The sequence below is a fragment of the Coturnix japonica genome, chromosome 5 (genome assembly GCF_001577835.2).
Source record: "Coturnix japonica isolate 7356 chromosome 5, Coturnix japonica 2.1, whole genome shotgun sequence".
Lineage (NCBI taxonomy): Eukaryota > Metazoa > Chordata > Aves > Galliformes > Phasianidae > Coturnix > Coturnix japonica.
In genome coordinates this window covers 21,616,885-21,644,735 of record NC_029520.1, presented here as the reverse complement: position 1 = coordinate 21,644,735, position 27,851 = coordinate 21,616,885, and the positions used below count along the sequence as shown (strand labels likewise).

General features: G+C 41.1%; 1 protein-coding gene across 2 annotated transcripts in view; it reads left to right on the top strand.

Moving 5' to 3' along the window:
* Positions 1-27,851, top strand: part of LOC107314792 (transmembrane protein 263-like) — a 207,392-nt gene that overhangs the window by 19,887 nt on the left and 159,654 nt on the right. Inside the window, exons 1-2 of one of the 2 annotated variants that reach the window (XM_015864459.2) lie at positions 7,409-7,571; positions 20,029-20,119. In XM_015864459.2, the coding sequence (XP_015719945.1) occupies positions 7,566-7,571; positions 20,029-20,119 (97 nt within the window). In that variant the 5' untranslated portion in view covers positions 7,409-7,565. Of the gene's footprint in view, positions 1-7,408; positions 7,572-20,028; positions 20,120-27,851 lie in introns of those variants that run through there. The other variant, XM_015864460.2, reaches the window with a different exon arrangement.

Sequence of the window (27,851 nt, the reverse complement as noted above, 5' to 3'; positions counted from 1 at the left end):
GCAGGCGCTACATCCTACACAAGAAGAGATGCCATGGAGAGGGTCTGTCAGAGCGTAAGAACACTCTCCTGGTTAACTGCTTTCCTATTCTTTCCTATTTCCATTCCTAGCAGAGTGTTAACAACCTCCCACTTCCCTGAAATACTTGGTTTAAAGCCCCTCTACTCCTTGTAATTATTTCTTTTCTATGTCTTGTGTTCAAATGCATTATATAGGAGCCCTTGTTCTCACTGAAGTAAGACCAGCACCTAGAAAATGAAAATAACTCCTCTAGAGTTAGTTTACAAACCAAAGAGAGGAGCTGGCCTTAAACTCAAAGTGGGAGTCTGTCACTTGTGGCAGCCAGCAACATCTGTGTTGCTGATAAGCTGCAAAAGCCACTTGTGGATTGTGTATTGCACAGAATAAGGGCATATCTGTCCCTGTTGATTGTTTAGTACTAGTCATTCTGGAATACAAATGGTTGATTTGAAGTGTTCACCTTCCCTTGGGACTAGATATCATACCAGACACTGAAATTTGTGCTACCCCGAAATAGACAGCTTTAACACAGGCCTGTCTCTGTGGAAGATGTGCTGTAGGAAAGAAAGTAAAATTGCCTAATGATTGGACTTTTCCATCTATATTAATGTGTAGCATCAGCTGCTCTCAGTAGAAACTTGTTTTGAGCAGAGACTGTTAAATGTAGATAGTATTTAAAGCTACACAAAGCCTGCTCGTGTGAAAAGTGAAGTATCTCTGTCAGTTATTGTATCAACACAGTGACATTGATGTTCCTCTTCTTGCTGTAGATTGCCAGGCAGTTAGTCTCCGCCAGCTTCAGGAGCCAGTTCAACAGCACTGTCAGTTGCTATTCCAGAGCACATTGGAGCATTAATATTGGCCTGATCCAGAGCAGTAGATGTTCTCTCCAGCCTGACAGTCAATCTACAGAAGGCCATGGGAGTGGTGCTGAGAGGATGCTGTCAGGGTACTGGCACATGTCTAAAGCTCTGAGCAGATAGATCTGAAACAGTTCACAGCCCAGAGCAAGTCTGTAGAGATTCAAAGAGGTCCCTTGGTTTCCATCAGGAAATCAAACTACAGCTATTAAACTCTAGAACTACATTAATAAGGTATTGATCAAAGAGTGGTTGGTATGTGTTTGGTGTATTTATCCTAATGAGCGATACATACTTATGTAGCTCCTTCCTGTCATGCCATTCAAAAAGCATCTGAGTCAAAATGCTTTACTGTGGGATAGCAGATTGGCAGTAACTCCTGCTCAAGCTATGCTGGATGGAGTGTGGGAATTAAGCTGGAAAAGGTTCTTTGGAGGTATCCAGAAGCTCCTAATAGAGGTACAGGGTGGTATGAGAGATTGAAAAGACCAGCATTTCATGTCTTGCTTATTTCTAACCTACCATTGGCTGGGCTGAAGAGGCTCTGCTCTAACAACTGGGAAAGAGGTTGTTTTTACCTTTTATTCTCTGTCTCAAGGAACAAGCTGTTTACCTGTTCCCCCTGCAACTATGGGACAAATTAACTTAAAGCAATATGTGTGTGAGTGCAGGAGTGAAAAGATGAAAGAGAGTATTTTGTGGTGAGAATGTAGGAAGAGAAAATTCCATATACTCCAGAAGCAGCTTGGAATCTCAACAAAACATTAACCAAGCCAATATCTAATTAAGGCTTAATGCTGTAAGAAACAGCTTATGCTGAAATAAGTCTCACTATCTCAGTTCAGCTCCACTAATATTGTTCTTCCTGTGTTTTGAGCTTGGAGGCTGCTAGTTGACTTCTCCCCATTATTAATGAGAAGAAAGCTTAGTATAATGAAGGGAAATTGCAATGTGTGTGATAAGTTCATTACAGGAATTTGGCCAGGAGCACAGGTTAAAGAAAAACTATAGCTTTGCAAGCATTATGTATGGATGTGCCATGTTCTTGTAAAAACAGTTATATTGCTAGGGTGTGCTAAAAGGAAAAAAACAAAACAAAAAAACAAACCTTTAAAATTAGAAGTTTAAAAATACTCTGAGGAGATGGGAATAACTACATAGATTGCATTGTTCATGATATAGATTGAAATATTACCTATAGCCTTGTTCTGGCATCCTGAGAACAAATCGCTGGTGATTCCAAATGTCAGCAGAATCTAGCAGTTGAGTTTTGCTGCCTGTACTGTTCACAGTGTTTGGCACAGGTTCAGAGTAGAAATGTATCTGAATGCTTCTGAAATCTGGGAAGCCCATATGTGAATCCAGTTATGTATCCTGGCATTTTGGCAGGGAGAGTTTTCTATTACAAGACTCTGAAGCATACAGAAAAATATTGCTTTCATGCCCTGTAAGTAAGGGCATGTGGAATGTAACAGCTTTGTTGAAGTAAACTCAAAAGTTCAAGCCCACTTATTTTCATTTCTTTTTCCTCCCTTAAATTATCAAAAATGGCTTTCAGTGCCAAATATGTGACTTTTCATGAAACGCAGCTTCCAGTTTCTTTAAAGGCATGTGAGTCTGTAGATTTTTCAATTCATCTCATATGGTTTCAAAATTAAAACTCAGACAAGAGTGCATGCTTTCAGTTTTCTTTGCATGTAATGCTCTCATATCTTTTGTTTTTCTTAACATATATTTAGTTTTGCACCATTATATGGTTGAACTGATAACTTCCATTAAGTTTTAAAATTAAACTTAAAATCTTCACTCTCACAGAGGACAGACTCTAATTAAGGAAGTGGAAAATATGTGAAATTCAGACAAAATGCAGCTCTTGAACACTTTGAAAATGAAACACATGGAATATCTGAGATGTACATACATATATACTTTAAACTGAAGCCAAGTCTAACCCATCAAAACTAGAGGAAATTTTGCATGACTTCAACAAAAGGATCTTACTCCTCAAATGCTCCTACAGCATTATCTAATGAATGTGAGATGCTAGCTGTGCTTCTATAATGACTATTCTTACCTTATTTTTTTTTTATCCTTCCAGTTGTAGTGTTCTCTACTAATCACACACATCCATGGAAACAATATATGTTACGTGGTGTATGGGAGGAGGGAAATGGGCTCTGAGAATCCTTAGCTGCCAATATTGTGTTCTTTCTCATAAAATTCCCTTTGTAAAAATCTCTCTAGAAGGTGTCATCATCTGGCACAAATGCCTTGGCCACGTGATATAAGCACTGTGAAATTCTACATGCTGTAGTGTAACTGGAAAATCTCTTTTGGTGTTCTGATGACAACCAGAGGATAGTCATAGTTGAGTGTCTCTTTGGTATATTTATTTACTTGTCATGTAACAGTTTGTGAAAGGCACTCCTACAGTTATTAAATACCTAGCCTCATTTTTTACTTAATAAAAGAAAACACAAATTGCAAACAAACCGATGAGGAAACAAAGAACCAAAAATGCCAGAATAAGTGGACTTGCATGTGGGGTTTCAGCATTTCACACAACAGTGCAAAAAATGTCTGCATTCTCTTAAATGGGCAGGCTGTTAAGTACAGCTCTAGAAGGTAATTAGCACTGTATCTTTATGCAGAAGGATCTTTACTAAAGATGGCTAGAACTGACTTTACATAAGAACTTTCCAAGTGAGAGCAAAAACATAACAGGCTAAAGTCAAAGTGCCATTTGTTATCCAAAGCAGTAATGTGTCCCGAGTTCCTGTCATATATCTACTTGATAGCTAGACAATTTCAGCTTGGAGAGAAGGCTAATAGGTTTTTCTTTTTATTACTGCCATTTTTCAGTATTGTATGAATAACACCTTTATAGTCTTGCTTAGGGCTCTTCTATAAGAGCAATACATTCATATTTAAAATACCCAAGCCTCTTAGTAATGTAACAACACAGAATGAAGTGGGGAAAAGGAGAATTAAAAACACTTTGGAAGTCAAGGTCAACAAAAAGTAGTTTTCCATCACATTTAACTCTTAAAAATTCTACTATCCCAGTCATTAATAGTAACAATTTAAAAGAAATAGTTCAGTGACAAATCTGCCAATGGCTTTGTTTTGTTCTTCCATGATAGGGAAGGGATGCTTACACAGACCTGAACCCAAGATAAAGACCATGAAATAGGTTCCACAACCTCTGAACGCTTTCCTCAGGTGTTTTCTACCACACTGTACTGCAAGTACCTTCTAAACTTTCTTCACAGTGGAGTTACTAAGATGTCTTGGCATGCATGAGTGTGTGAGAAGTGACTACAAGCAAAAAGTTTAGAGCAGAAATGAAAATGACAGATCTCTTTGGAGATCTCTTTAGCTGTCTAGTACCTGTGGAAAAAAAGTAACTCTGAGGTTAAAAGCAATGTGTTCTTATGACTCTTTATTTGTGAAGAGGGAAAGATGTTACTGATTTAATTAACAGCTCTCTGTCCCTGCTCTTTATTTCTTCTTTCTGTTTGCACAGTGAAAATAGCAAGTTAAACCTGGCTTCCCCTTGCCAATGTTTTATGCTCTTTGTAAGAGTTAAGAGGTGCAGCTGTACCAGGGATATCTTCAGGGTTCTCTGTTCTCCATTTTCCTTGTAATGACAGAGCGTCAGTGTTCAGTCTTGAGTACACCAGTATACAAAGTTATTTCTATTTGAGGCATTTTTAAAGTAGATCTTCTTGCTAGAAAGATTCTAAGAGTCACAGGGAGGAAAATGCTCCCTTACTTTTAGGTTCCAGTTGTTGCCTTTTGCATTTGTTTGTGCAGTAGTACTGTTCTAAGCATCCATTTTTAAGACTGCTTTAAACATGAGGAGTGTAATGACTTAAAAATAGCAAAACTCACAAATTATGAATGAAATAGGCAGTAATTAAAAAAAAAAATTAGAACTTTATGGATGAATCACAAGATTGTTTAGGTTTTCCTTGCTACACTGTTAGGACTGAATGATGCTTTACAACAAATGGGCAAGTATTTAAAAGATGCAGGTTTCACAGTTAGGGTGTTACCTGTCCAGGATGTGAGAGAGACTAAGTGATGTTCCCTGCTCTGTCACTAATGTTTTGTGTACTGGATGCTTATTCAGGTTTTGATGTATGGTGTTGTTTAGACAACTGACTGCTGCAGGTAAGCAACTTCCCTTGATTTAGTCGCCTTTATGCCTTTCACAACTCTGAACTTAAATTCTCAGAGAGAATTTCATGTGTACATTCCTGCAGTCCAGCTACCTAATGCAGCAGGCACCTCCTGGGGGTGTGGTAAGGGTCAAGGGAAAAGACTTAAATTCTACTGTGATGAGAGATCTATATCTAAACAAATCTAATGGCTAATTTAACGTTGTAAGGGAGGATTTATTTTTTTTTTTTAATCTGGAACAGGAGGTCTGGAGGAGTTGTACTAATCAGCAGCTACATTGCCTGGAAATAATTTCCTTTCTACCAGAACCCTTTAGCACATGAACCAACCACTCTTTTAATGCTTGTTTACCTGAATGCTTCATAATATTGTTATTTATCTCTGTGTGTTAAGATGCATCTAAGGGAAAGCACTGAGACTGGGAATCTCTGTCATTGTTCAGATCTTTATTGCTGAGCCATGTCTGATCACAAGCATAGACAAAAAGTGCTGAAGTTTCACCTCCTAAAGTTAGCACATGTGACATGTTGTGCTGAACGATGTGCCTCCTAGTCTGCACAGCAAAAATTATGCCCGAGTATCACTCTACCTCAAGCACTCACCATTCTTCGCACAGGGCTAACTTCATGAAGCTGCTTTTGATTTTGTTAAAAGTCATTTAAGGGTGTACTGTGACCAGATCTGGAAGTCAAAATATTTTGCTACTGGTTTTGACATCTTAAAAATATTTATTATGTATTTATACAGTGCTTTATTAACTCAATGTTTTCGGTGCTCAGCCTTCACTGAAAATTCTGGACAGGAAAATCTCCCTGTCTTCTCTGTCCTTCAGAATGGCTGGGAGGGTAATTTCTATACTATAAAGGCACAAACTCTACTGCTTGCAAATAATAATAAAATTAACTGCAGGTGTATGTACAGTAACATTTTTCTCATGCTTTTTGAGGTGATACTTATGATCAGTGCCACTTGTCATGCTTTGCTTCATGTACCAGAGCAGGCTTGACTTGTGTGAAACGAATTAAATCCACCTGGATGGCTTGTTAAATTCAATGCAAGCACTAGAAAGTTCTTTGTACTCGTGATCTGACCACAACATAAATTGCTAATTAAAATGATGCAACCTAATTCTACTAATACTGCTGTCAGTTTTTTAAATATAATTTTATTAGATGATGTGTTGAGGGTATTTTAGTTGAGTAATTATTGTTAGGTGTGAGAGAGTGTGTAATACTACACAACTGTGTATCTGAGTTTATGTCTGCGGAGATCTGTGCAATATGAAATCTTTCCTGGATTCACTGTCTTGTGTTACTGCTCTTCTGAGAAGGTTCATATGCTGGAGTGAAGTATGTGCATGTATGGGGGAAAGTACCAATGAATTCTGCTGTGACAAAGGGCTAAAGGGTATTTCTCTGAGAAGTGACCCAGTTAAGGACTTAAGGAAGGGAGAAGCAAAGGAAAAGGGCCTCTGGGGATGTCAGCCCACGTGGGAGAAGGGAATTGTTTTGCTCAGTGTCACTCATGAGTCTCTAATTTAACTGAAAAACGAAAACTAAACATAGGGCACAGCTTTACTACTATTGCCTGAGGGATTTCTGTGGATGAGAGGACAGCATGAAGCAGATCAAAACAAAAACCAATTGCTTTTCCTGTGTGCTGAGAGAAGGCATGCTGAGGCTTTAAGCCAGCCCTTTCTCTCCCCCCCCCCTTTTGGTTTCTAACTAAATAGGTTTCTTTGTACTGGAGAACAGCTAGGAAGATTTAGATAGTCAAGGGCACGTTATTTAGAGAAGGAACTGAAATGCTTCTCAGTAACTTGAAAAAAAAATAAAAGGGAGCTCTCTTTTGGGTTCAATCACTTGTCAGGTTGAAGTTGTGCTGTGTATTAACCTCTTAAGTCTTCACTTCTGCAATTATGTGAAATCAGATCGAATGAAACTCATCACCATTTGCTTAATGCTGTTTCCCAGTTCCAGAGATGGTTGCTTCAAATCATCCTTTTTGCACCTTGTTCGGCTGTCGCTGATCGCATCAAACCGTTCGCTAGTAGAACTACCCCTGCATACAGATGCACGCCTGTGCATGGTGATGGTCTTAAAGCAGCACACCTGGCAGCACAACCTGTGCGCTGTTAAAGTGGTGCAGCTGACGGCTAAGGAGCGAGGCTGGCTGCCCTTCCAACTCTGCAGCACTAGATGAGATGCTGCTGTACATCTCAGACCACCCAAGGCGGGCAGCTTCCCCTACGACGGCGCGGCCGTAATGACTCGCAGCGCAGCATCCCGACCCCGTTAAGATGGCTTCCCCTGACCCCCTCGCTTCCTCTTCCGGCCGAGGTTGCCATGGCGCTGCCCCCCCTCGGCCCACCCTCAGCCGCCGCCGTGTGTGTTTACATCGGGCGGGAGGAGCCGGAGCGCTGGGGGAGAAGGGGACGCAGCCGGCGACGACGGCCGCCCGCCCTCCATCCCCCGAGGGCGGTGCGCGGGGAGACGCGGCATGAAGGTAAGGTGGGGCGGGGGGCATCGGGCCGGCACCGCAGCGCTGGGGTTCGGGGATCTCCTTGCGGCTCAGGGCATCGCGTGTGGTTCTCCTCTCTTGGGCCCTTCCGTAGGGCATGCGGAAAGGCGTCCGTCCTGTTAGCTTGCCGTGCAGCCCCTGGTAGGGATGAGGTCCGTCGTCTTGTTTTGAACTTGGTGTCCGGGTGGAGGTGGATGCTGGGATGGGGTTATTAAAGTTGTAATGCAATAGCTCTCGCTGGAAAGGTTGTCTTTGCAGTTGTTGTGCTGGCTCGAGGAGTCAGACAGCGGATTGCATTGCAAAAATGACTTAAGGTTGTGCCAAGGTGTTTCCTTCTATTGTGCTGGATCTCTTGTTTATAAGTACATATCCTTATGAACTGCTCCCCTCCATCAATCACTCTGAAATATGTGGCACAGCAGGTGCTCCCTGTCTCCTTGGTTTATCTAGCAGTGGAAATCTTGTCCATCCTTTGCATTGTAAGCTATTGGAGGCAGAAACTGTATGTGCCTATGGCCTGCACCTGTCGTGATGGGGGAATCCTGACTCAGGCCTTTCTGCAAGCCTCAAAGCTGACTGTGAGATGGAAGTTGCCCAGTTTATGAACGCTTTGAGTCCTGGGCTACACGACTTTGCTCAGGTTCAGTCTCATCTGCACATGTATGAGGGGCTCCAGCTCTGAGTGTGCAGCTCATGGGTGGAGGAAGAGAGGCAGTTTCCAAGCATATGGAGAAAAGTGTATATGAGTCACAGAATTGCAAGGAAGGAACCTCAGTATCTTGAGTCCAACCCCTTTGCTGAAGCAGGTTCAATAGTTTATGTAGGTAGTCCAGATGGGTCTTGACATCTCCTCCTACAGAGATATTCACAACCTCTCTTGTCAGCCTTTTCCAGTGCTCCATCACCCTTACTGTAAAGAAGTTATTCCTGCTATGCAATGTCAGTTTTTTATTTTGCTTAACAGCCGAGTGTGTTGATTTTTCTTCACTTTGATTGCTTGTTCTTATAGAGTGGGATAACAAAAATATGTATGAAGGTATTTGCAAACAGCCTTATGGCCTTGGGTAAGCTGTTGGCTTGCACTGCACAACAGAAATGTTGGCATGTTTGCTGAGTAGTACATCCAGCTTGAGGCCAAAATAGAGAAAAGACTTCTTTCAGCTTCTGTGTTCCTGCATTCAGGGTAAACTGCTGATTATTCTTGCTAAGCCCCTTATTTCTGCTAAATTCCTCTTTTGCCTTGACCAGAGCAGGAAAGCTTATGGCTATTTTGAATGGCCTCACAGAAAATAGGGCAATATGTGAGTGAAGTCATGTTGTGGTTGGAAGGAATTTGTGTGTGTTCAGAGGGAGAGTCTAGCTTCCTTCTTTTCCCCCCTTTTTATCAACTGTGAACATTTCAGTGTAAGAAGCTCCATAGTTTTCAAGTAGCTTACTTCAGTGTGTATTGCTTTCCATGTGTATCACCCTCTGCTGTGGTTTTTGTCTGAGTTTCTTCAATATAAGATGCATAATTTAAAGTCTTAAGATAGGTTGTGTGTGGTGGAAATAATTATTTTTAATAAGCAACTGGAATACATCAAAATATTTGTGCCCAGTTTTATGAGCTCATAAAAATGGGGAAGAAATTGAAGAGGAGGAGGGTTCTATGTGGCATGGGAATTGGATCTGAACTTTTTTCATGGACCTGCTCACAAATAATTTGGTTTGACTTTAAAACAAATCAGTGTAAAATTTCAGTGGCTGATCAGTGCAAGGAAATGATATTTAAGAGTCAAGCCTTTTGAAAAGTTAGCTTTCCTATTCCTTCCCTAATTGCTGCTATGCCCTGGGAAGTGTACTTGAAGTTGTGTGCTTCTTATCAGCATTTGTTTTGAGTCTTTTGTTGTTGTTGCTGATTAGCAGGTTGCTGAGAATGCAGGGCTGTCAGAGTAAAACAAGCTGATGCTGGCTTGTATAAGGATGGTCTGTCTGGTTGGAGGTGTGGAAAGTGACTGAGGAGAAGTGGTAACATGAGGGGAGTTCTGCTGTGTGAGTAATCCTTCCAGGTTCTGTAACTAATGTCTGGTTGCTGGGGAAACTGAAGGTTGTGCTTAAAAATAAAGCCAATCAAATAAAATAAGTAATCTAATAAAAAGGTACAGGGAAGGCAACATGGCAAATTGGTTGTTTAAAGCTTGAAGGTGCTGAAGCTGGAAGGGATTCAGGATCATCTCGGTGCTCTCTTTGCTTCTGTTCCCATCTATTTCAGGCATTGGTGGGGCATCTATGGGGCCTTCCAGGTCACACAGAATATAAAATTGGTTGAAACCTCCATTTCCTGAGGTATAAGACAGGAATGAGATGCAGTAGCTTGAGGGTGGACCAGTGCTATATGTTGGAATACATATGTGATGTGTGAAGAATATCAGAATTGTAGGTGTTGGAAGGGACCTCCAGAGATCACTGAGCCCAAGCCTCTTCCAAAGCAGGCTGCTCAGGGAGGTGTCCAGACAGGTCTTGAATATCTCCATGGAAGGAGCCTACATGACCTCCCTGGGCAGCCTGTTCTAGTGCTCTGTCACCCTTACTGTGAAGAAGTTCTGCATATTGGTGTGGAACTTCCTGTGTACCACTTTATGGCTGTTTTCCCCTTGTCCTGTTCTCAGACCACTGAAAAGAGGTTGGGCATATCCCTAGTCTCCCATACTTAAGATATTTATGATTGTTAATAAGATCCCCCTCTGTCTTAAGACTTAAATATGTCAAGACCAAATGATTTTCTACAAGCATTAGGAGCCTGGCTACCAAGCCTCTTAGGGCAGGAGGGCTGTTCTGTTTATTGGGGTTGTGGATAACTGTGGGGAGAGGACCTAGCCCTTGCCCATTGTCTTGTCAGCCACCTGTTACCATCCCACAGTGAGTTTCTAGTATTGTCCTGCTGAGCTAAACTCTGTATTTCTCAGGTCTTGTCAGAATTGAAGGATGTGCTTGTCTCCTAGCTAACAACCTCTTTATACCTCATCTTGAGCAGGTGAATGAATTAGGGCATTAGAGTCATCCCTGGTGGCTGCCTATTGCTGCAGCTGCTGCATCAGCTGCTTCTACCAATGCTGATCCTGTTGTTGCTCTAACTTAAAAGCACTCAGAGGAACAAAAGGCATTGAGTACCGAAATTCTTCTTTGGGAAGGCAGGCTCAAAGAGGCGATTTCTGTTGAAGTAGCTGCTCCCTTTTCATTGAATTCAGATGATTCTGAGAAGTATAGGGGGAGTTGGTGGTGTTTGTGTTCACATTTAAGTTACAAACTTTGGAATGAGAGTGTGTTGTGTGAAAATGTTTCCACTTTGAGAAACTTCTATAGCTGTAGTTAAGAAAACAAATGGGAACTTGCTGCCTGTGGTTCTGTTTTCTGACTGCTTTTGATAACCTGATGCTGGCAGGTGAATACTAGAGATCTAACATAAGGAAGGCATTTTGGAGATGAGGTCCAATCAAAGGTTCAGGAAAACCAAAGTAAATATTTCTCTTGCTTGCAGTTTCAAACAGTTTGGTTCCTGAAGGCTGCTGTGGATTGTCCTGTCAAAGCCTGATGGATTGTGTCTGTAATCCTGCCTAGCAGGGCTCATGACAGCTGAAATGAAAAGCACTTTGGGAAGGAACAGTTCATAAAAGAGAGCACCCGTGTACCTTGGAGATCCACAGAAACTGCAGACAACTGTCAGCAGAATAAGTTTTTCCTTAAAATCAACAGGTGCAATGTCTGCAGTTGTTATGATCAAGTGTTTTCCTCTATCTGACAGTTGTTTTGTTGCTGGGTGAAGCAACTCTAGCTGTAATGCTGTATGCAGCAACTTATGGTCTTATTTACATTTCTTGCAGTTAATTTAGAAGCAAATGAGAGAGGTTCCTCTGATGGCTGAAGTGAAAGGGGCATTATTGCTAGCAGTGAATCTGACTTTGAGTCGATGCATGCTGGCTAGGTGTAAAACTGGAGAGCACAGGGCTAGCAGGTGTAGTGCTTGCCCTGTATGTTAAGTAAATAATCTGAGTTGCCTTTAATACACTATGACAATAAACACGCAGAACAGCAAGCAATACTCGGAGATTAAAGATCTGAAATGAGAACTCCTTTATGAGGAAGAAAATAGACTTTACTACCTAGCCATCAACAGAAGCATCAGGATAGTGATGTGCAGCTTATTACAATCTCCTTGCTAATTTTTGTCTAAATTAAAAGAAAAAGTTTTGAAGAAGTTAGTGTCTGTTTCAGGCTCTTCCGTGGGAAGCTCTGACATTGGGAGTGCTCGCGTTGGTCAGTTTGGATACATGCTTAGATACTTTGCATCTTGTTTTGTCACAGTAACCACTGAGTTCTAGCTGTGAAAGCCCTTGAAGTAACTGTTTCAGCTCATTAAAGCTATAGCGGTAGTTGTGCTCTGTTACAGAAATGCGTGCAGGTAATGTAATTCAAGTTGGCCATATGAAACCACTGTTAAGGAACGCTGCTTAGTGCAGCTCTCTGAGCTTTGTGAAATACTGTATGTGAAAGCCTCACCTTACTGAGGACAACTGCAAGGAAAAAAGTGTTGTCGGTAGTGTGCTTAAGACAGTATTAGTGAACTCTCCAATTGGCCTGAGTCATTAAACAGAGGGCTTCTCATCTGCATTTCAGACAAATTTCTCATGCAGTCTCTGGCTATAGAGATACTTGCATGTCTCATCAGGAAAATGGAAAATATTCCTCCTGTAGTATATGCTGTCCAGTTTCTTTAGTCATTGCCATTAATCACTAAATCTACCTGCCAAGAAACAAGGCAGGGAATATATACTGCTTTTGCTATTTGGAAAAGTTGTGGGTCATAACATCTTGTTAGTGTTTTCTTTTGATGGTAGAAGTATTTCTTCCTCTTCTCTATGATATTACCTATTATTATGTATTATTGTCAGAGCATGACCAGTTGTTGTTAGAGATTAATCGATGTTTTAATATATTGTTTAGTTAATTGCTTTCAGATTTGTGTGCAGTGCTGTGGGATCATGCCTTGGTCCAATATCATTCTGTATCTGTGCTCTGTTTCAGAGTCTGTCAGGTGTTGCTGTAGTGATTTTTTTTTTGTAGGTATTGGACTGTCTCCAACTTCAATGATTGTTAATGTTTGAATTATGCTGTACAATCACACTTTGCCTTCATAGAACTTATTTTTTTCCAAGCAAGTGCAATTCTATGCAGCCAGCTTTTCAGTTTAAAAAGAAAAAAGGCATTCTGGATGAGGAATACTCTTCCTTGTGGAGACAGCAGTTCAAACTGGAATTGATAGCAAATTATGGAGCCTTTTTTCTGGGTAATTTTTCAGCTCTTATGCTGCAGCAGTATATTACCTCTTGGTGATTACACTGTTGAACCAGCTCCAAGTGAGAAGTGTTCTTTGGGTCAGACCAGTACATGATCAGAAGTGAGGTGTTTTGGTTTTGTTTGCTTATTTTTCAGAAACGCTTTCTGTGCTAATGCTAATTTAGTTACTAAACTCAGATGGAAGAGATTTGTCAGTCAAAATGAAACTCAATAAAATTGCTAGCTCAGAAGTGTAGAACTGTCAGAACGACTGCTGACTGTATTGACTTTTTGCTGTGTGAGGGTAAGAAGTACAAAGCAGACTGTTTACTATCTTGCTGAATGGCAAATAGACTGTGGCGCTGCTTTGTTGAGAACTTATTTATGCCAAGTATATCCTAATTGGGATTACTCGCAGTGTGAAGTTGTTGTATTACTGTAGAAATAGGATTTGACTCTTCTGCTGAGAACAACAGAACTTGAGCTTGATTTGGGGTTAGCTGCACATAAACTCAGTCCTGTTGTCTCCTTCCTCTGCAGGCATGTTCTGCCCCATTGTTAAGGCAAAATTAAGTGTTGTTGAAATCACAGCCTTCCTAATGTGTTTGCCCAAGTACAGAGAAGAACAAGTAATCTAAGCAACTTTTCCAGTATGTTCTCAGTGTACTATGAACAAAGTGCTATAATTTTACGCTGCTGTCATCCTCAGCATTTCTATTTCTGTACTTTCCTTTAATGTTCTAGGGGATTTATAACTGCAACTCAAATTCCCCTTGGGCTGAAACCTAGCACAGAAGCTCTCATTATGAGCTAACCTTGTTTTGCAGAATTAAAAGCAAAGCATCCATCAAGAGGCTCTCTTCAACCTGCAGGAAAGTGGGGAAAAAACTGTTTATGGTTGCAGATCAATTTTCCTCTTCTCTACAGGAGAAGCGCAGCCAACTTTGGAAACCCCTGAGATGTGGGTGTGCAGTTAAGTGATGGCTGATTCACCAGAGCTTTTCTGTGGCATTTGGAGAAATTTAAATGGATGTCTTAATTCTACAACATACTGAAAGTTTATTGCTGAAATAAAACCTGCAGCTGCAGCAAACACCTGCCTCCAGAAGGTGCAGCAACAGTGCTGCCAGTTTGTTTCTGCAGTTGGAGAGCAGCTCCCAGTACTGGCATTCAGGTTGATAGTGTTGGGTAGTTCTATGCCTTAGTTGATGTTAAATACCTGTTGACAATTAGCTCCTGGGAAAAGAGGCTTTGTGTTGATCTACCTATACAGAGTCTACTTGCTGAAAATTCTTTAAGAGCAAAGAAAAATCTTGTTTCCTTAGGTAGACAAAAAGCCTCAGTTTCTATAGAAGGAGGAAGGATGTTCCTTCCATTCTAAACCACAAGCACACTTCCAAGTGTGAAAGGTGGAATAACTTAATTTGATTAAACATGAAATTTCATAGGTAAGTTCTCATTACAGTGGTTGGATAGAGGAGAGACCCCAGATTAATACCATCTTTAATGATGTCATTGTAGGAAAAGCCAAATTAAATGTAGCTGTTGTTACTGGGTCTGAGGAGTCTTTTGTCATTGGCACACATTGGGCCCTAACCATAACATGTCCCATTTCCTTCCTGTTTGGAGGATGAGAGGAACTGCTGGGGGCTTTTTGTGCTTTTAGGAATGGGGAAAGTATGTGATGCACTGGAAACCAATTATATTTAGTCTTGTGGGCCATGAAATAAGCATTCTTTAAATGTAGGATAGAAAAGGTCAATGCTTTCACTAAGGTTCTTTGAAACTGTCGTAGTTGATTCCCAAAGCTCTTTGCAAACTCTCCTGTGGTTAGGGGTGAGTTCACTTGTTTCTTCACACAGATCCATCTAGTTTTGTAACACTCTAGGGACACATCCGTCCTTCATAGTTATCAGCTGAGATACATATTGTGCTACCTTTAAGGAAAAAAAAAAAAAAGTAAAATGGTGTTGGACTAGAGCTCAGAGGAGTAGTGGAGCCTTCATTTCTATTAATTTTCTTCTGTTAACTTGCTTTATTGAATGGTGCTTATGTAGAATACCAGATGTGAACATTGGTGCTGGGCAGAACAGAGGATGTGTGGTGATATAGGCCAGCAGCTGTAGGTTTGCATAGGATGAAGCAGGAGGTGCGATCTCATGGGTCACTATGGGGCTTTGCTAGGGGGAAGGCAGGTTTGAGCAGGGAAAGAAGTGAAGCTCTAATCTTAAGGGTGGAGCAGGGAAAAATTTGAAGATGAACATTGGAAAGGAGAAACGGCTGTGAAGTGTTCAGGAACAAGAATAGAAATGTAAAATTTAGGTCAGGAAATGTGCACTTTTTTTTTTCCTACTCAGAGAAATTAGTAGCTGGAGTTTGGCCAGGAGGCCAGAGTAATTTTTAAAGGCTGGTCTAAGAATTGAAATACACCACTGCTGGTGCAGCCATGGCTTTAGGCTTTAAATTCCCCTAGTTTCAGCTCTGTGATGGGGAAGTGATTTCTAAGAGACTTCACTATAATGGAGAGAAGTATGAGAGTATTCATGCGTGTTGCCCAGTGGGCTCTTCTTTTTTCCTTTGGATTTTTGGCTTTTTCTGTGTGACTTATCTAGGGAAAAATAGTGTTTCTAGGAATAGAGTATGAATGACAAGCAGGGCCAGAATTGTAAGGTATGTGCCTCTTTGTTTGGGAACAGCAGTGAAGCTGTTTTCTAACTAGTCATAAACTGAAGGGAACTTGCTCAAACTGCTTGACATTTCAGTTATAAAAAAGTAAATTTTTACTTATTTCACCCCTTGCTGTTGGCCTTTCCCCCCCCCCCCCTCTTTCACTGAGCCTAATCATGGCTTGGTGAACAGTAAGTAAAAAGCCTGCAGTTTAAGAGTATACATAACTAGTACAGACTAGAGGAGTCTAAAAGGCCTGAATGTGTGTGCAGAGGGAACTGGGGTTTTCAGTTACTTCAGGAATGTTTGTAGGGACTTGCTAGAAAGCTTAACAATTCCCATGACTTACGTGTTTGGGTATTCACAATGACAGTCTTGTGTCACTGTTGACTGAGATGCGAAATGGGCTGATCATGGTTGCCTAGTGTTGGTAGTGCTCCTGCTCTTTCTTTTTATTTCTTTATAATCTGCAGAGAATTAGATGGGATAGGCTGTTTGTGTGACTGACTGTGCTGAAATCATATATTGATACAGTTGTCAATTTCAGTGTCATCAAGATAACTCAGTGCCTTGTGGATGACCCTCACTGAGTGGGGACATTCTTTCTGTCATTGCAGCATTTGTAAAAATATAGTCTTTAAATATACTGAAAATCCTGGCATAACACTAAGTCCTGAATTATATTCAAGTGTTGTGTCCCAGGGAAAAGTATGAGTTGCTGATAAGTGATTACAGTCCCTTTCATCGCACTTATTTAATTCAATACTGGCAGTCCTCTTGATCCATAAATACACAGCCTCCTGTGAAACACAATGTGAGACAGCAAAATGCAGTTCTTTTCAATTGTATGTTCCTAGGCTCTGTGCCATAACCTCTTCCTATAATAGCACATGTTTAAATCAGAGCTTCTTCAGTGCCTCTAGTGAGGAATTGAACCACTTTCTCAATTTAAAAGACTATACAAGCCTATATAATGAAAAGAATATTGTGCAGTTAACAACCTACCGATATTTCTGAACTGTTGATGCATCTTCCTGCTTCTTAAATGCTTCTGGAATAGAATAGTTCAGTTGGAAGGGACCTACAAAGATCATCAAGTCCAACTGCCTGACCTCTTCAGGCTAGCCGAAAGGTAAAGCACATTATTAAAGGCATTATCCAGTTGGAGGAAGCATTGGTGTGAAAGCAATGTCTGCGTGCATTACTTCTGCCATAGCTGGAGCTTGAAATGATTATTACAGAATTGCTGTACATTGCATGGCTGCTCATCTGTAAGCCATTAACTTATACAGTTGTTTGTATCCCACTCCATTATTCATTTGTCAAGGATCCTTAAGAATGGAAAAATAAACCTCACTGATGCCTCATTCTGGAAATAATCATTTAAAATACAAGAAAGTGTAGACCAACAATTTTAGCCATAGCTTAGTTATAAATGTTGTTATAAGAGTTTCCTGTAATTTTTGTTTGCTGTATGTTACCATGCTCCCAGAACTATGGACATCTTTGCTAAATGTTGATGCCTAGCTTACAGCAGGTGAACTCAGTTGATGTAACTAAAAAGGCAATAGACATTAATCTAATGTATGAAGCTGATGTAAAGAGTTTCTATCTCGTGAATAATATCTGTCAATTTTTGAGCCTTAAGTATTACTTCCAGATATGGATACTAGAACTTAGCATCTCATCTGTTGTTAACTGTTTCTCATTTTAATTACTTAGTGAAATTCAGTACTGGCACTCTGCACACTTATTCTGTGCTCTCAGTGATTAAAGTGATATACTGAAGTTTGATAAACACAGATGTTTGAGACTGCATCTCCTAGAGCTCCTTACTTAGGGTAATTAGTGGCAAGATACAAACGTGATAAAATATCACTGAATAATTTGGCTTATACCATAGAAGACGCTTCCAACTTCATTTTAGGAAGTAAGAGACTTCAGGGCTCCTTTAAGGCAGCATTTTTATTTTTTGTTGTTAGTTTTCATGTTAAATCTTGAAATATGGGAAGTAAATTAGTGCTTTTTTTTCTTTTCTTTTCTCTTTTTTTTTTTTCAGTGTTTGGAACATTTATCAAAAACACAAAGAAGTGCTCTGAAAACAGCTCAAGTTACTGTGATTTCTCATTAAAAGATTCACTTAAAATATTCTTTCTCACTGCTAAGAACATTCTATAAAAGTAGGAATCTTGGATCATGTTCTTTTCATGTGTGGGACTGCAGTAGCAAATGTTAATGCTGTGAATTGGAAGTGAGCGTTAACAAACAGCACCTCAGCCGCAGACTTCATAGGGATCTGTTCTGGGCTCTGTCTTCTCCCAGCTGAATCCACTGCTCAAGGCTAAAGCTGACCATCAAGCTAAAATAAAGATTCAGGGTTAGTGTTGCTGGTGTTAATGGCTGTACTGGAGAGCCATGTGGCTGGTGAATGCTAGTTAGATTGTGCTTAAGGAGGAAAACAAGGCATAGTGCCATGGCTCGCTTCTATTAGCATTTTGCATCCTTGTGCTGATGGAAATGGCAGTAGATACTAAAGGGACTTCACTGTCACTGACTGTTATCATGTTAAATATTGAGCAGATTTGTCTAATGGTAGCAAAGTGAGGCTACTGACTCTTCTGCAGTAATTAATCTGTAGTTGATGTCTGTGTTTTTCTTCACTCCTGGGCAATCAATGTCTCATCAGGCAGCATACAATATTAGTATGGCCTCAAGTGCGCAGGATTCTGTAATTGTGGGTTGGTTTGCTTTGTTTTCTTAAGTAAATTTTGTCTGGCAAACTGGAGAGCACAGGTAGAGGATTAGGAGACCTTGTAGACTGGAACTCTTACAGTTGTGTTTCAGAATGTTTGCAATGAAATATTGGTACCTTGTGTCCTACGTGTCTACACTTCTAATATGAAAATACATCTTCTTTTAGTGTACTAACGTAGTTCTCTTTTCCTTTCTCCCTCAGTAGCATTAATGGATAGAAATGTATTGGAATATACTGCCTGCGGCTGATACAGAAACTTACTGAAATGTATACTCTACTCAGTTTCCTACTTCTGTCTGGAATTTTTGCACGTTCTTAAGAAAAATAGATCGTATTAGTCAGGTGAAGTGATGAGAGTAGACCTTGTTGTCTGCAACTGATTCTTCAGTTTGAGTTTTTGGATCAGGTTTTTTCAGTCCAATTACTACTTATTTATGCTTTATGGTAAATATACTTTTTTTCTGCTTTCCATGATAACTACCATAAGGAATGATGGAGTGTTTTATCCAGTGCATTGATTAGAGTGGTAAGACCAGTACAAAGCTGGCTGCTCTTGGTATCAGATGTTTTTAAATGCAGAGAAAATCCTGCTTCAAGCCTCGGGTAAAGCTTGTGCAGTCATGGACAGCTGATATCAAGGTTGCAACAGTGGCACATGCAGTAAGCTTGTATACCTGTGTATGTTGATATACGTTTTCAGGTACTCTGGACTACGAGCCCATCTATGCTTTCAAAGAGCTTCAAAGCTTTGTTTCTAATGGGTTCTATGTTTCTGATTTCATTTGGATTGTATTAGTGTTTGAAAAACTTTTTTTTAAAAAAAGCTCCTTAACTAACCCTACTGTTTACTCTTCTTGCACTTATAGGAGGAGTGGGAATGGGAGGACAGGACCTTGTTTGTTTTAATTTGATTCTTTGAAATAGAGCAACGATATTTTGATATCTCCGTGGTGGATTCAGTGGTGTTAAATACAACTGAATGCTCTCAAAGTTGACAGATCTGATAAATCGACTCATATCTGTACACAGGCAGCATTAAAGGCTCTTTCCAGGATCCTGAAGGCTGGGAAGAAGAATTGCAGGGCTTTGGAGAGCAATCTGGTAGTTTTCCAATAGAGATTTGTGCTGCATGTGCAGATACAAATGTGACTGATAGGGGAAGGTTGTGTAGTCAATAGACCTGGTTGGGTTAGGAGGCGATAAACAAGTTTGTTTTGTCTTTCTGTGAAAAATGAGGTGTCGGGGCCATTTGTGTAACTTGTGTTTATCTACTGCATTCAGCAGGGCACTGATGTTTAAGAACCTAGTCTTGGTGAGGTGTATGTGAATCCTCTTAAATCAAAGATCCTATTTCTTTTCTTGAAACTTCCAAATGATGGTGAATTCACTGCCACCCTTGGGAAAGGAAGATTTTAAATGTTTCTATTTTATGTGTTATAAATGAAAGGTGAAAATTTCTTAGGTTATCAGTTTGATCACTCAGACCCTCATACTTGTTTAGTTGCTACTTCTCCTAGCTTGAAGATTTTTCTTTTTGCCCATCCTTTAAGTAATCAGACCACAGACAAATGTACCAGCAGCATTCTTGGTGAGCTGTAGGGAGCCCCTCGTGTCCTTAACGTCTGGCATATTATCTAATCCAGAAATTAGTTCTGTGGTTCCTTTCTGAATGTTGTCCAACTCACCTCCTCTTGTTCTGTTCTGCAGGGACCTAGCATAGAAACACAGATGGTGGAAGATGAAACTGAGACGACAAGTGAAGATCTGCCCCCTCATCTGCGGGAAGAACCTCCTGAAGGTACTGTAATGGCATTCTGTACAAATTCTTTGCATTAAACTGGGGAAGTGATCAGGTCAAGGAAGTACTTTTGTGATTTGACTTGAAGGCCTTTATTTGCCTCTTATGTGCAAGGGATAAGGCTTTGCTGAGAGCTGAGCCAACCTCCCACACAGGGCTCCGGCCAGCCCCCAAGCCTACTTTTGCATTTGAAGAGGGCTGCACCCACTGCAGTGCTGATAGTGTTCTGCCTTCTCTTTAACAATGTCTTCTGATTAAAATTGTTCTACCTGATCATCCTGCATGTAGGGTTAGGAATAAAAAACCTCCTGTATTGTTTGTGTTATCTTGATCTATTGTTAGGGAAGACTTCCAAGGTTGTCAGCTGTGTGCCTTTCTGCTATTGATACTGACTGCAGCAGAGCCTGGTTAAAGACGAGCATTTTGATTTTTGTTTCTTTCTGCCATCTCTCTTGGAAGCCAGTTTAGCCATCTGAGGAGGAGGCTGTGAGAGGCTGTCAGCCAGTAGGAGGTTCAGAAATGCCAATTTTAATTAAGAATCTTGTTTAGCGACATGCTCTGGATGTATATGGGGAATGGATTGTTTTCAACTGTGTTGCAAGTGTAGCATGCATATATATATATGTGTGTGTGTGTGTGTAACAAAATAGGTGTTACCTTATCTTGAATAGAAGCTTGTAGCATTGTAGCAAGTGATGTTTTGAGCTTTGTTTCCAGTTCAGTGACTTGAAACACAACTGCTCATAATCATTCTGGACAGCTTAAACAACCCCGAGTGTGCTGAGGTTCTCATTAGCATCTTACTGTTAAAATATCATGACATGTCCATGGGAACCATAAATGTGTTTTATTTTTATTTAAGAGCAGAATCTGTTCTTGATATAGCATTTGCACTGACAACCATTGTTAAAGAGCTTATGAACCAGATAGTTTTACGTGTCTGATGCTCGCTCTTGTTGAGTATTCAGTTACAGTTTCGACATTAAGTTCTGATTTGTTGCTCTGTCATTTTATATACTGTCTGGCAATTATGATGCAAAGTGAGAAGTTGCAGAGACCTGCATTTCACTTACATGGAGCCAGGAGTCGCATGTGGGAAAGCAATATCCTCTGTATGCATATATTAATGATTATAATCCTGATTTTGTTCTTTTAAGTAGTGCTAAGTCAGCATATAATGACAGTGCATAGTTGAAGTCAGAATTCTGGTCAGCAGCCTGAGCTGATGCTTACATGAGCTTGGAGATCAAATTCTGAAATGGAATGTGTGGGGCATCTTGATTCATTGGTTCATCTTAGATTATTGGACTATTTTTTGAATTGTGTAATTAGAAGGGGTTTTTTTTAAATGTGACTGTGTTTTGCAAGGCTCGGTTTATGTCATTGAAAGTTCTTGCTTCTGCCTGCGGTTCTGCTTGTTTGAATACTGATTAGAAGTGTCAGTATTAATATTCCATGTGTGACTTGTTGGGTGGCCTGGGAAATGTGTGTGTCCTGACCATGCCTCCTTTGCTAGTGTGAGGAAGAGAACTGGAGTACTGGAATTGGCTTGCCTAGGTAGTGGTGCATTAAATGCTGTGAGGTCTCTCAAAATCTGAGATGGGAACTGTTTTGACTGGCTGCAATACCAAGACTAACGAAATGGGAAGGATACTGAGAGCATGACAGGAATAGAGATGTCTTGGGAGAAATTGCTCCTGAAAAGTGGCTATCAGGACTGTGCTGAAATGACAGCTAGAATGGGTGGTTCTGAATAGCAGGAATGTTGCACAGAAGCTGCTATCTACCAGCTGGGCCCAACCAGAATTACTGTGGAGATTGTATAGTTGCACAAATGATTGTAGATACCCCATGACAGAAACAGATCTGAAGTTTTCAGTATGAAATACCATAAAATACTAACTTTCTGTTGTTGCTCTTTGCTGCTTGCTGGTTTCTTCTGATAGTGTTTTCCAAGTGAAGTCAAATGCCTTGCCATGGTAAGCCATGTTGCTGTGCCTGATGACTGGGTTAGGGACTGTGCCTCTTGGTAGAGGATGCAGAAGACTGCATCAGTCACTGGCTGCCAGCTGGTGCTGTTTGTATGCCCTTCTCCTGAAAGAGGGCAGTTTGGAACAAGGTGCTTTAGGAATATTGCAGTGAAATAACAGGCTTCTTTTCAGGGCTTGTCACGTTTGTGAGCTGTACTGCAGCGTGGCCTTGTTCAGATGGAGGGGAGATTTAATGAGCTCGCCATGCCTGTAGCTCTTGGATAAGCAGATGTATGACACAGTGGTACAGCACACAATGCTTTCTGTGTGCTGGAGACGAGAGAGGTCTGCTGTGTAAAACAGAAATTGACATGGAAATCCCTGAGAGGTAAGAGTTAGAGATCCAGTGGTGACCTAAATCCATTTAATCTGAGTTAACTGTTTACTCGGTTTTTCTGACAATGTTAAAGATTTCAGCTGCGGGAGGCCCCTTGTGTGCCCCCGCGGCTTTTCATCGCGTAGTTCGGGTGCTGTGCGGCCGCGGGGGGGTGCTGCAGCACTACCCGAGCTCCGGGCGCTGGGACGGCCGCGGGGCTCCGGCGGTGAAACCCTGCGCTCCGGGTGTCTGCCGGCGTCCGACTTGTGTTTGCCTTTATTCCTTCTGTGCATGTGCATATGTTTCCTTTCTCCCTACCCTTGATAGCCGTGCCCTATATGTGTTAAAAAGCAGGTGTCGGGAGCTGCAGCAATTTGAGCAGTGAAGGGCAGCCGTCTCCGGAGAGGATCAGGTCTCTTTTAAGTAGCGTGAAGCACCTTTGTCTTTGCAAGAGGTGGCACACGGGTCTGTTGTGGTGTGTTTGAACACTGATCTGCTTTCAAGCAGATTGTCACCTCAAACGTGTGCTGTTAAAGGGCAGTGTGGTCACTTTATTGTTGCCTGGGTGCAGCAGCTCCTGGCTGTATCTGTTGTTTTCTGCTTGTCTCAGGGTTCTGTTGCTGACTGTTTAATACAGCATATTGTTAATTGCTACTACCACCTCACTTTTCTGTCCTTTTCCCATAAATTAACCAAGAAAGGTAATGGCATTGAAACCTTCCGATGATTAGTGTCTATATTGCTATCCATTATGAGTAGCTAGCGTTTCCTGTTAGATGAACTGATCTCTCCTGTTTGATGACTTAGTGACCCTGACCGTTCTCCGACTTCTTCACCCTATTGCCAGGTTGAGGGAGATGATCTTTCCTTTTATTCAGACTTGGTGAAGCCACACCTGGAGTACTGTGCTGGGTTCTGGGCTCACCACTGCATGAGACATGGACACACCAGAGAGAGTCCAGTGAAAGGCCACAGGATGGAGCCAGGCTCTTTTCAGTGATGCCTGGTTGCCAGAACAAGAGGCAGTGAGCACTAACAGGATCATGCAAGTATTTGAACATTGGGATGTGCTTATGTTCTGTGTAGGTAACAGATCATTAGCATAGGCTGCCCAGAGAAACCGTGAGGCCTCTTCCTCGAAGGTCTTCAAAAGCTGCCTGGATGTGGCCCTGTTCTTAGTTTTCCTGCTTAAGGAGGGGTTGGACCTTGTGGTCCAAGAGGCTGCTGCCAACCTAAGCTGTTCCTCAGTTATGTGGTCTTACACCCTGTGTGTAATATTTCTGTGTATTAAAAGTCCTCCTGAAATCTGTGTACATGCTTTGTCTGTTACTCTAATTCTTAAGGGAAAAGTGGCTTTACTTTGTCAGACTGCAACTGTTATGCATTCCAGGAATGAACCCTTAGTACATCCTGGGGTACGGCTGTTCCTTTTGGCCCTGCACTGCTAATTAGCATCCGGTGTGCTAGACCTTAGCGCAAGATTCTGTGGTCTGGTTGAAAAGCTGTGTTGCTGCTTAATGGCAGGAGGCCCCTCTTGGGAGCTTACAGACCAGTTTGTTCTTCCATGGCCTTCATGCATTAAGCATTAAAATTTTATTGGCCAACCTGCTATGATCGGTCTGTCAGTAAGCATGAGTTGTCTGAACTGTGTGTGATCCCTTCTGCAGACCTAGTAGAGATGTTCATTCTTTGTTGCTGATGGATCGAGCCTTGTGGAATAAAACTTTATTAAAAGCAGTGGGTCTTAGCAGCTCTGCTGTGTACAACAAACCTTGGGGAATTTACTTTCCAAATAACTGTGCTGTTCCTAATTCAGATTTTTACGTTTGCTGTGAGTAAAGAGCGCACACAGTTCCTGTAAATCAGATGATTTACCCAATTTGAAACGTAGTATCTCGTGTGAGCCCTATAATCTGTCTCCATGGAGGCATATAGCCTTTTTTCCCCCTGCTGTTCAGTGTCTTCTGCAAGATAGAATTCTATTGTGTACTTCTGTGGGAAGCTTTAGGGTTACTTATCCACAGTTTGGGAATCTCATTCAAGGAATCGGGGGATTTAGTGGATCACTCATTCACTCAAAGGAGTGCAAGCATGTCATATTTTACCTGGATATACATAAATAGTTGTGCAGATCTACCTCCAAAAGTAGAGTTGCATTTTAATTTGGGTACCACTGTGCATTTGAAGTTTCTGAAACTAGCCTGAGTTTTATCCTCATACTGGACTGATGTTGGCAAGAAGATGCCAGTGGAAACATGTCATCTGAGATGTGACGTTCAGTTTGCATCCACACTGTAGAACGAGTGTATTCCTATAAGCAGTTTGGTTTTCTCATGAATATTTTTCCCAGTAGTTAAAGTGTTGTTGACAGAGAGACATCTCCATCAGTGATGAAGTTTTATTGTCATGCTGTGTCTTTGCCAGTAAGTGCCACACCAAGATGTAAATGCTGCAGACCTGAGCTATGTCACATTTTCTATCTTTTTGTTCCAAGTAGTTTTGTGTGTTAGTTTCCAAACTGACTATAGCTAAATAAGTGCAAAGGAATCATGCTGGAAAATGGTGCAGTTATAGCCACTAAGTTTCCAGTCAGTCTTAAGCTCTGGGCTGAAAAATGTTACTTTCTTCTGGTATGAAGGAATTTCCTTATAGTTGCCTGTGGCACTTAATGTAATCCACTACATATATACATATGTATGTGCTTACACAGTCTACCAGGCTAATATCGTCAAGAAATTCTCTGTAGGTGTGCTATTTGCAAAGCCTTGCTCTGCTTTCCCAAGTCAAATCGCTCTTGTTGCTGCGCTGCCTACTGAGGTCCAGCAGTGCAATCCTTCCACAGAGGAGCTCTTTAAGCGACCTGCTTTTCTTGTCTAATGGCCAGTTGGCAACACTCTCAGCCTGGATTTGCCTCTACTCCTGTGGTCATACAGCTAGAGCGAATGGCTGGGAACTGGGACAACAGTGATCTATTCCTAGCTCTGCTGTTGACGTATTCCATGTTAGTATCCAAATGGTTCAAGTCTTCCTTGAACCACGTTACTCCTTGTTGTACGGAACAGAATTGACTCATCTTATGAGATGCTTGAAAAAGCAAATTGTAACTTTTTAAGCTTTTGGAGGTAGGAGATACTTGAGAGCTAATATAGGAAAAAAGAATCGCAATGTATAAATAATATAAAACTTGATATATTGACTTGTCAGACTTTTTTTTGAGCCTGTGAAAAGGTGATTGAGCATGCCAGGTAACATCAAATAGAAAGACAGGTTTCTTAAAGAGCAGAGAAAGAAATTAGCAGTGAGGCTGTCTGTTCTTTGTATCTGGGACTTTATGTACCTGGCATGTCTTCTCATCTGTAAAAACATTTCCTGAGCTGCTTCTGTGAATGGCCTGAGGCTGGAGAGCAACGATTCAGTATCATCTGTCTCTTCTTAAGGCACAGATTCAGTGCAGCCATACTCTTCTGCTGGCCAAAAAAGTTCTCGTTTCTGCAAAAAGAAATGACCTGGAGTGTCAGCTCAGTTTTGTACTCAAAGTCTACCTTAGTGTTTCTGATCAAATGGTAAAGCACTTTGACATCTATCCAGATTCTAATACTGTATTTCTGTTTAATTTATTACTCTTATTGCTTTAGTGAAAGCTGAGATTCTTCCTCGTTTGAATTCTCCAGTGGCTGTATAGGCTTCCTCATGCTTTATTTAATTTTGCTCTCTGAGGGAAATCAGTGGTCTGAAATTGGAAGAAAATACTGACCCAGCGTGTACCCCATTTTCCCCCTCTTTCACCCGCAGCCCTGCTATATTATTGCTAGTGTGTACCTGCTGCTGACAATGTGCATCTTCTGTTCAGCAGCTATATTATGTGGTCTCCTAGAAACAGCATGAAAGCTATTTAAATTGTTTTTATTCCACTTCTCCCTCTGCCCTATTCTTTCCTCTTCACTATCTTTATATGATATAATGAGATGTTGCTTTGACAGCTCAGCATCCCTTTTCTCCAGCCTCCTCCATGCCCTGCAAATCATTCTGTCACTAAGTGTTGTATGTGTGCACAGCATATGCCGTTAATGGCAGCATAAATAGCCTCCAAGTGCCTGGTGGATTCCAGAAGAAAGGTTCTTGTAGCTTAAGTGTGGGGAAACCTCTTATCACTGGATCTTGTTAATACAGTAATGTTGGGAAGCGAGTCAATAACCATCTGTTTTTCCCTGAGGGTGTTTGCACATAGGATGGGGCAGCGATAGTTTTACCACTTGCCTTGGCACACTAAATGTAAGTAATGTGCATCACACAAATGTTAAGACATCTCTGGGTGAAGGGCCAATGAGAAGCTTCTGCCAGAAGATAAATTTGTATCTATTACTAGAGAATGTATTTTATCCTAGTAATAGGGTTTTGAATTGCAAGAGTGTTAGGATTCTGTTTTGTGAGTGAAAGTGGCATACCTTATTGCCTCGCTGAAGCGACAGATGTTTCTCACCATTTATGTAATAATTAGAGGGAGTCACAAATGCAGGAGAACATATATTTCTACAACACATTACTCATTTTGATGTGGATCTCAGCCAGTTGTTTTTTAAATAAATATTTTGGACCAGTAGCTATCGGTCAAGTTCTAAAGCTGAGAAAAGAAAGTGGCTTATATTTATTTCTAATGGGCTGGAAAAAAAAGAGGCAGGTGAATCTCACAGCTACAGTCTGAGGTACTAAATAAGAATGCAGTGCCATAAATCCAGGTCAGAAACGAAATTGAGTCGGTATATCAGTGTGTTAACAATGATGGTATCTTGAACTGCTAAACTATCAGTGTTATAGCAGGCGATTAAATCATAAGGCTGGTACATGAGGCTGTTAATTCTGCCTCAAAATGGAGTGAAATGCCCACTTAACATTTTGTAAGCATCTGTACTCTCAGCCTGGCTGCTTGTCTTGATTCTGGCTGTTTGCAAACAAATTGGAGCACTGCTCTACCTGCCAATGTGACTGTGTGATTAGCCTGGCCTCTCCAGGACTGGCTGCTCTGGATCACAAAGCTGCCCTTATTCTGAAGGGGAGGGCTTCTTTTCAAAGCTGTTCATGAACTTAAGGGTGAGCTGTAGAACTGAGGGCTTGATGTCCTTGCCTTCTCAGGTAGTGCTCTTTCAATAAATAAATAACATTCTTCCTCTGCTACTGAAGCATCAGGTAGAGCTGTAGAGCAATTTTTATTGGGAGCAGTCTTACTTGTGTGTGTGTGTCTTAGTTGTAATTTTCTGATCACAGTGAAGACAAAGGCACTTTATTAATGTGGAGGTTTCTCAAGCAGTTGTACTAGTTTCCCATCTCACAGGAGACCTGTCCCCTTTCTATCCAGCAAGCACGCTGTCTAGTTTGGAAGACTTTATCT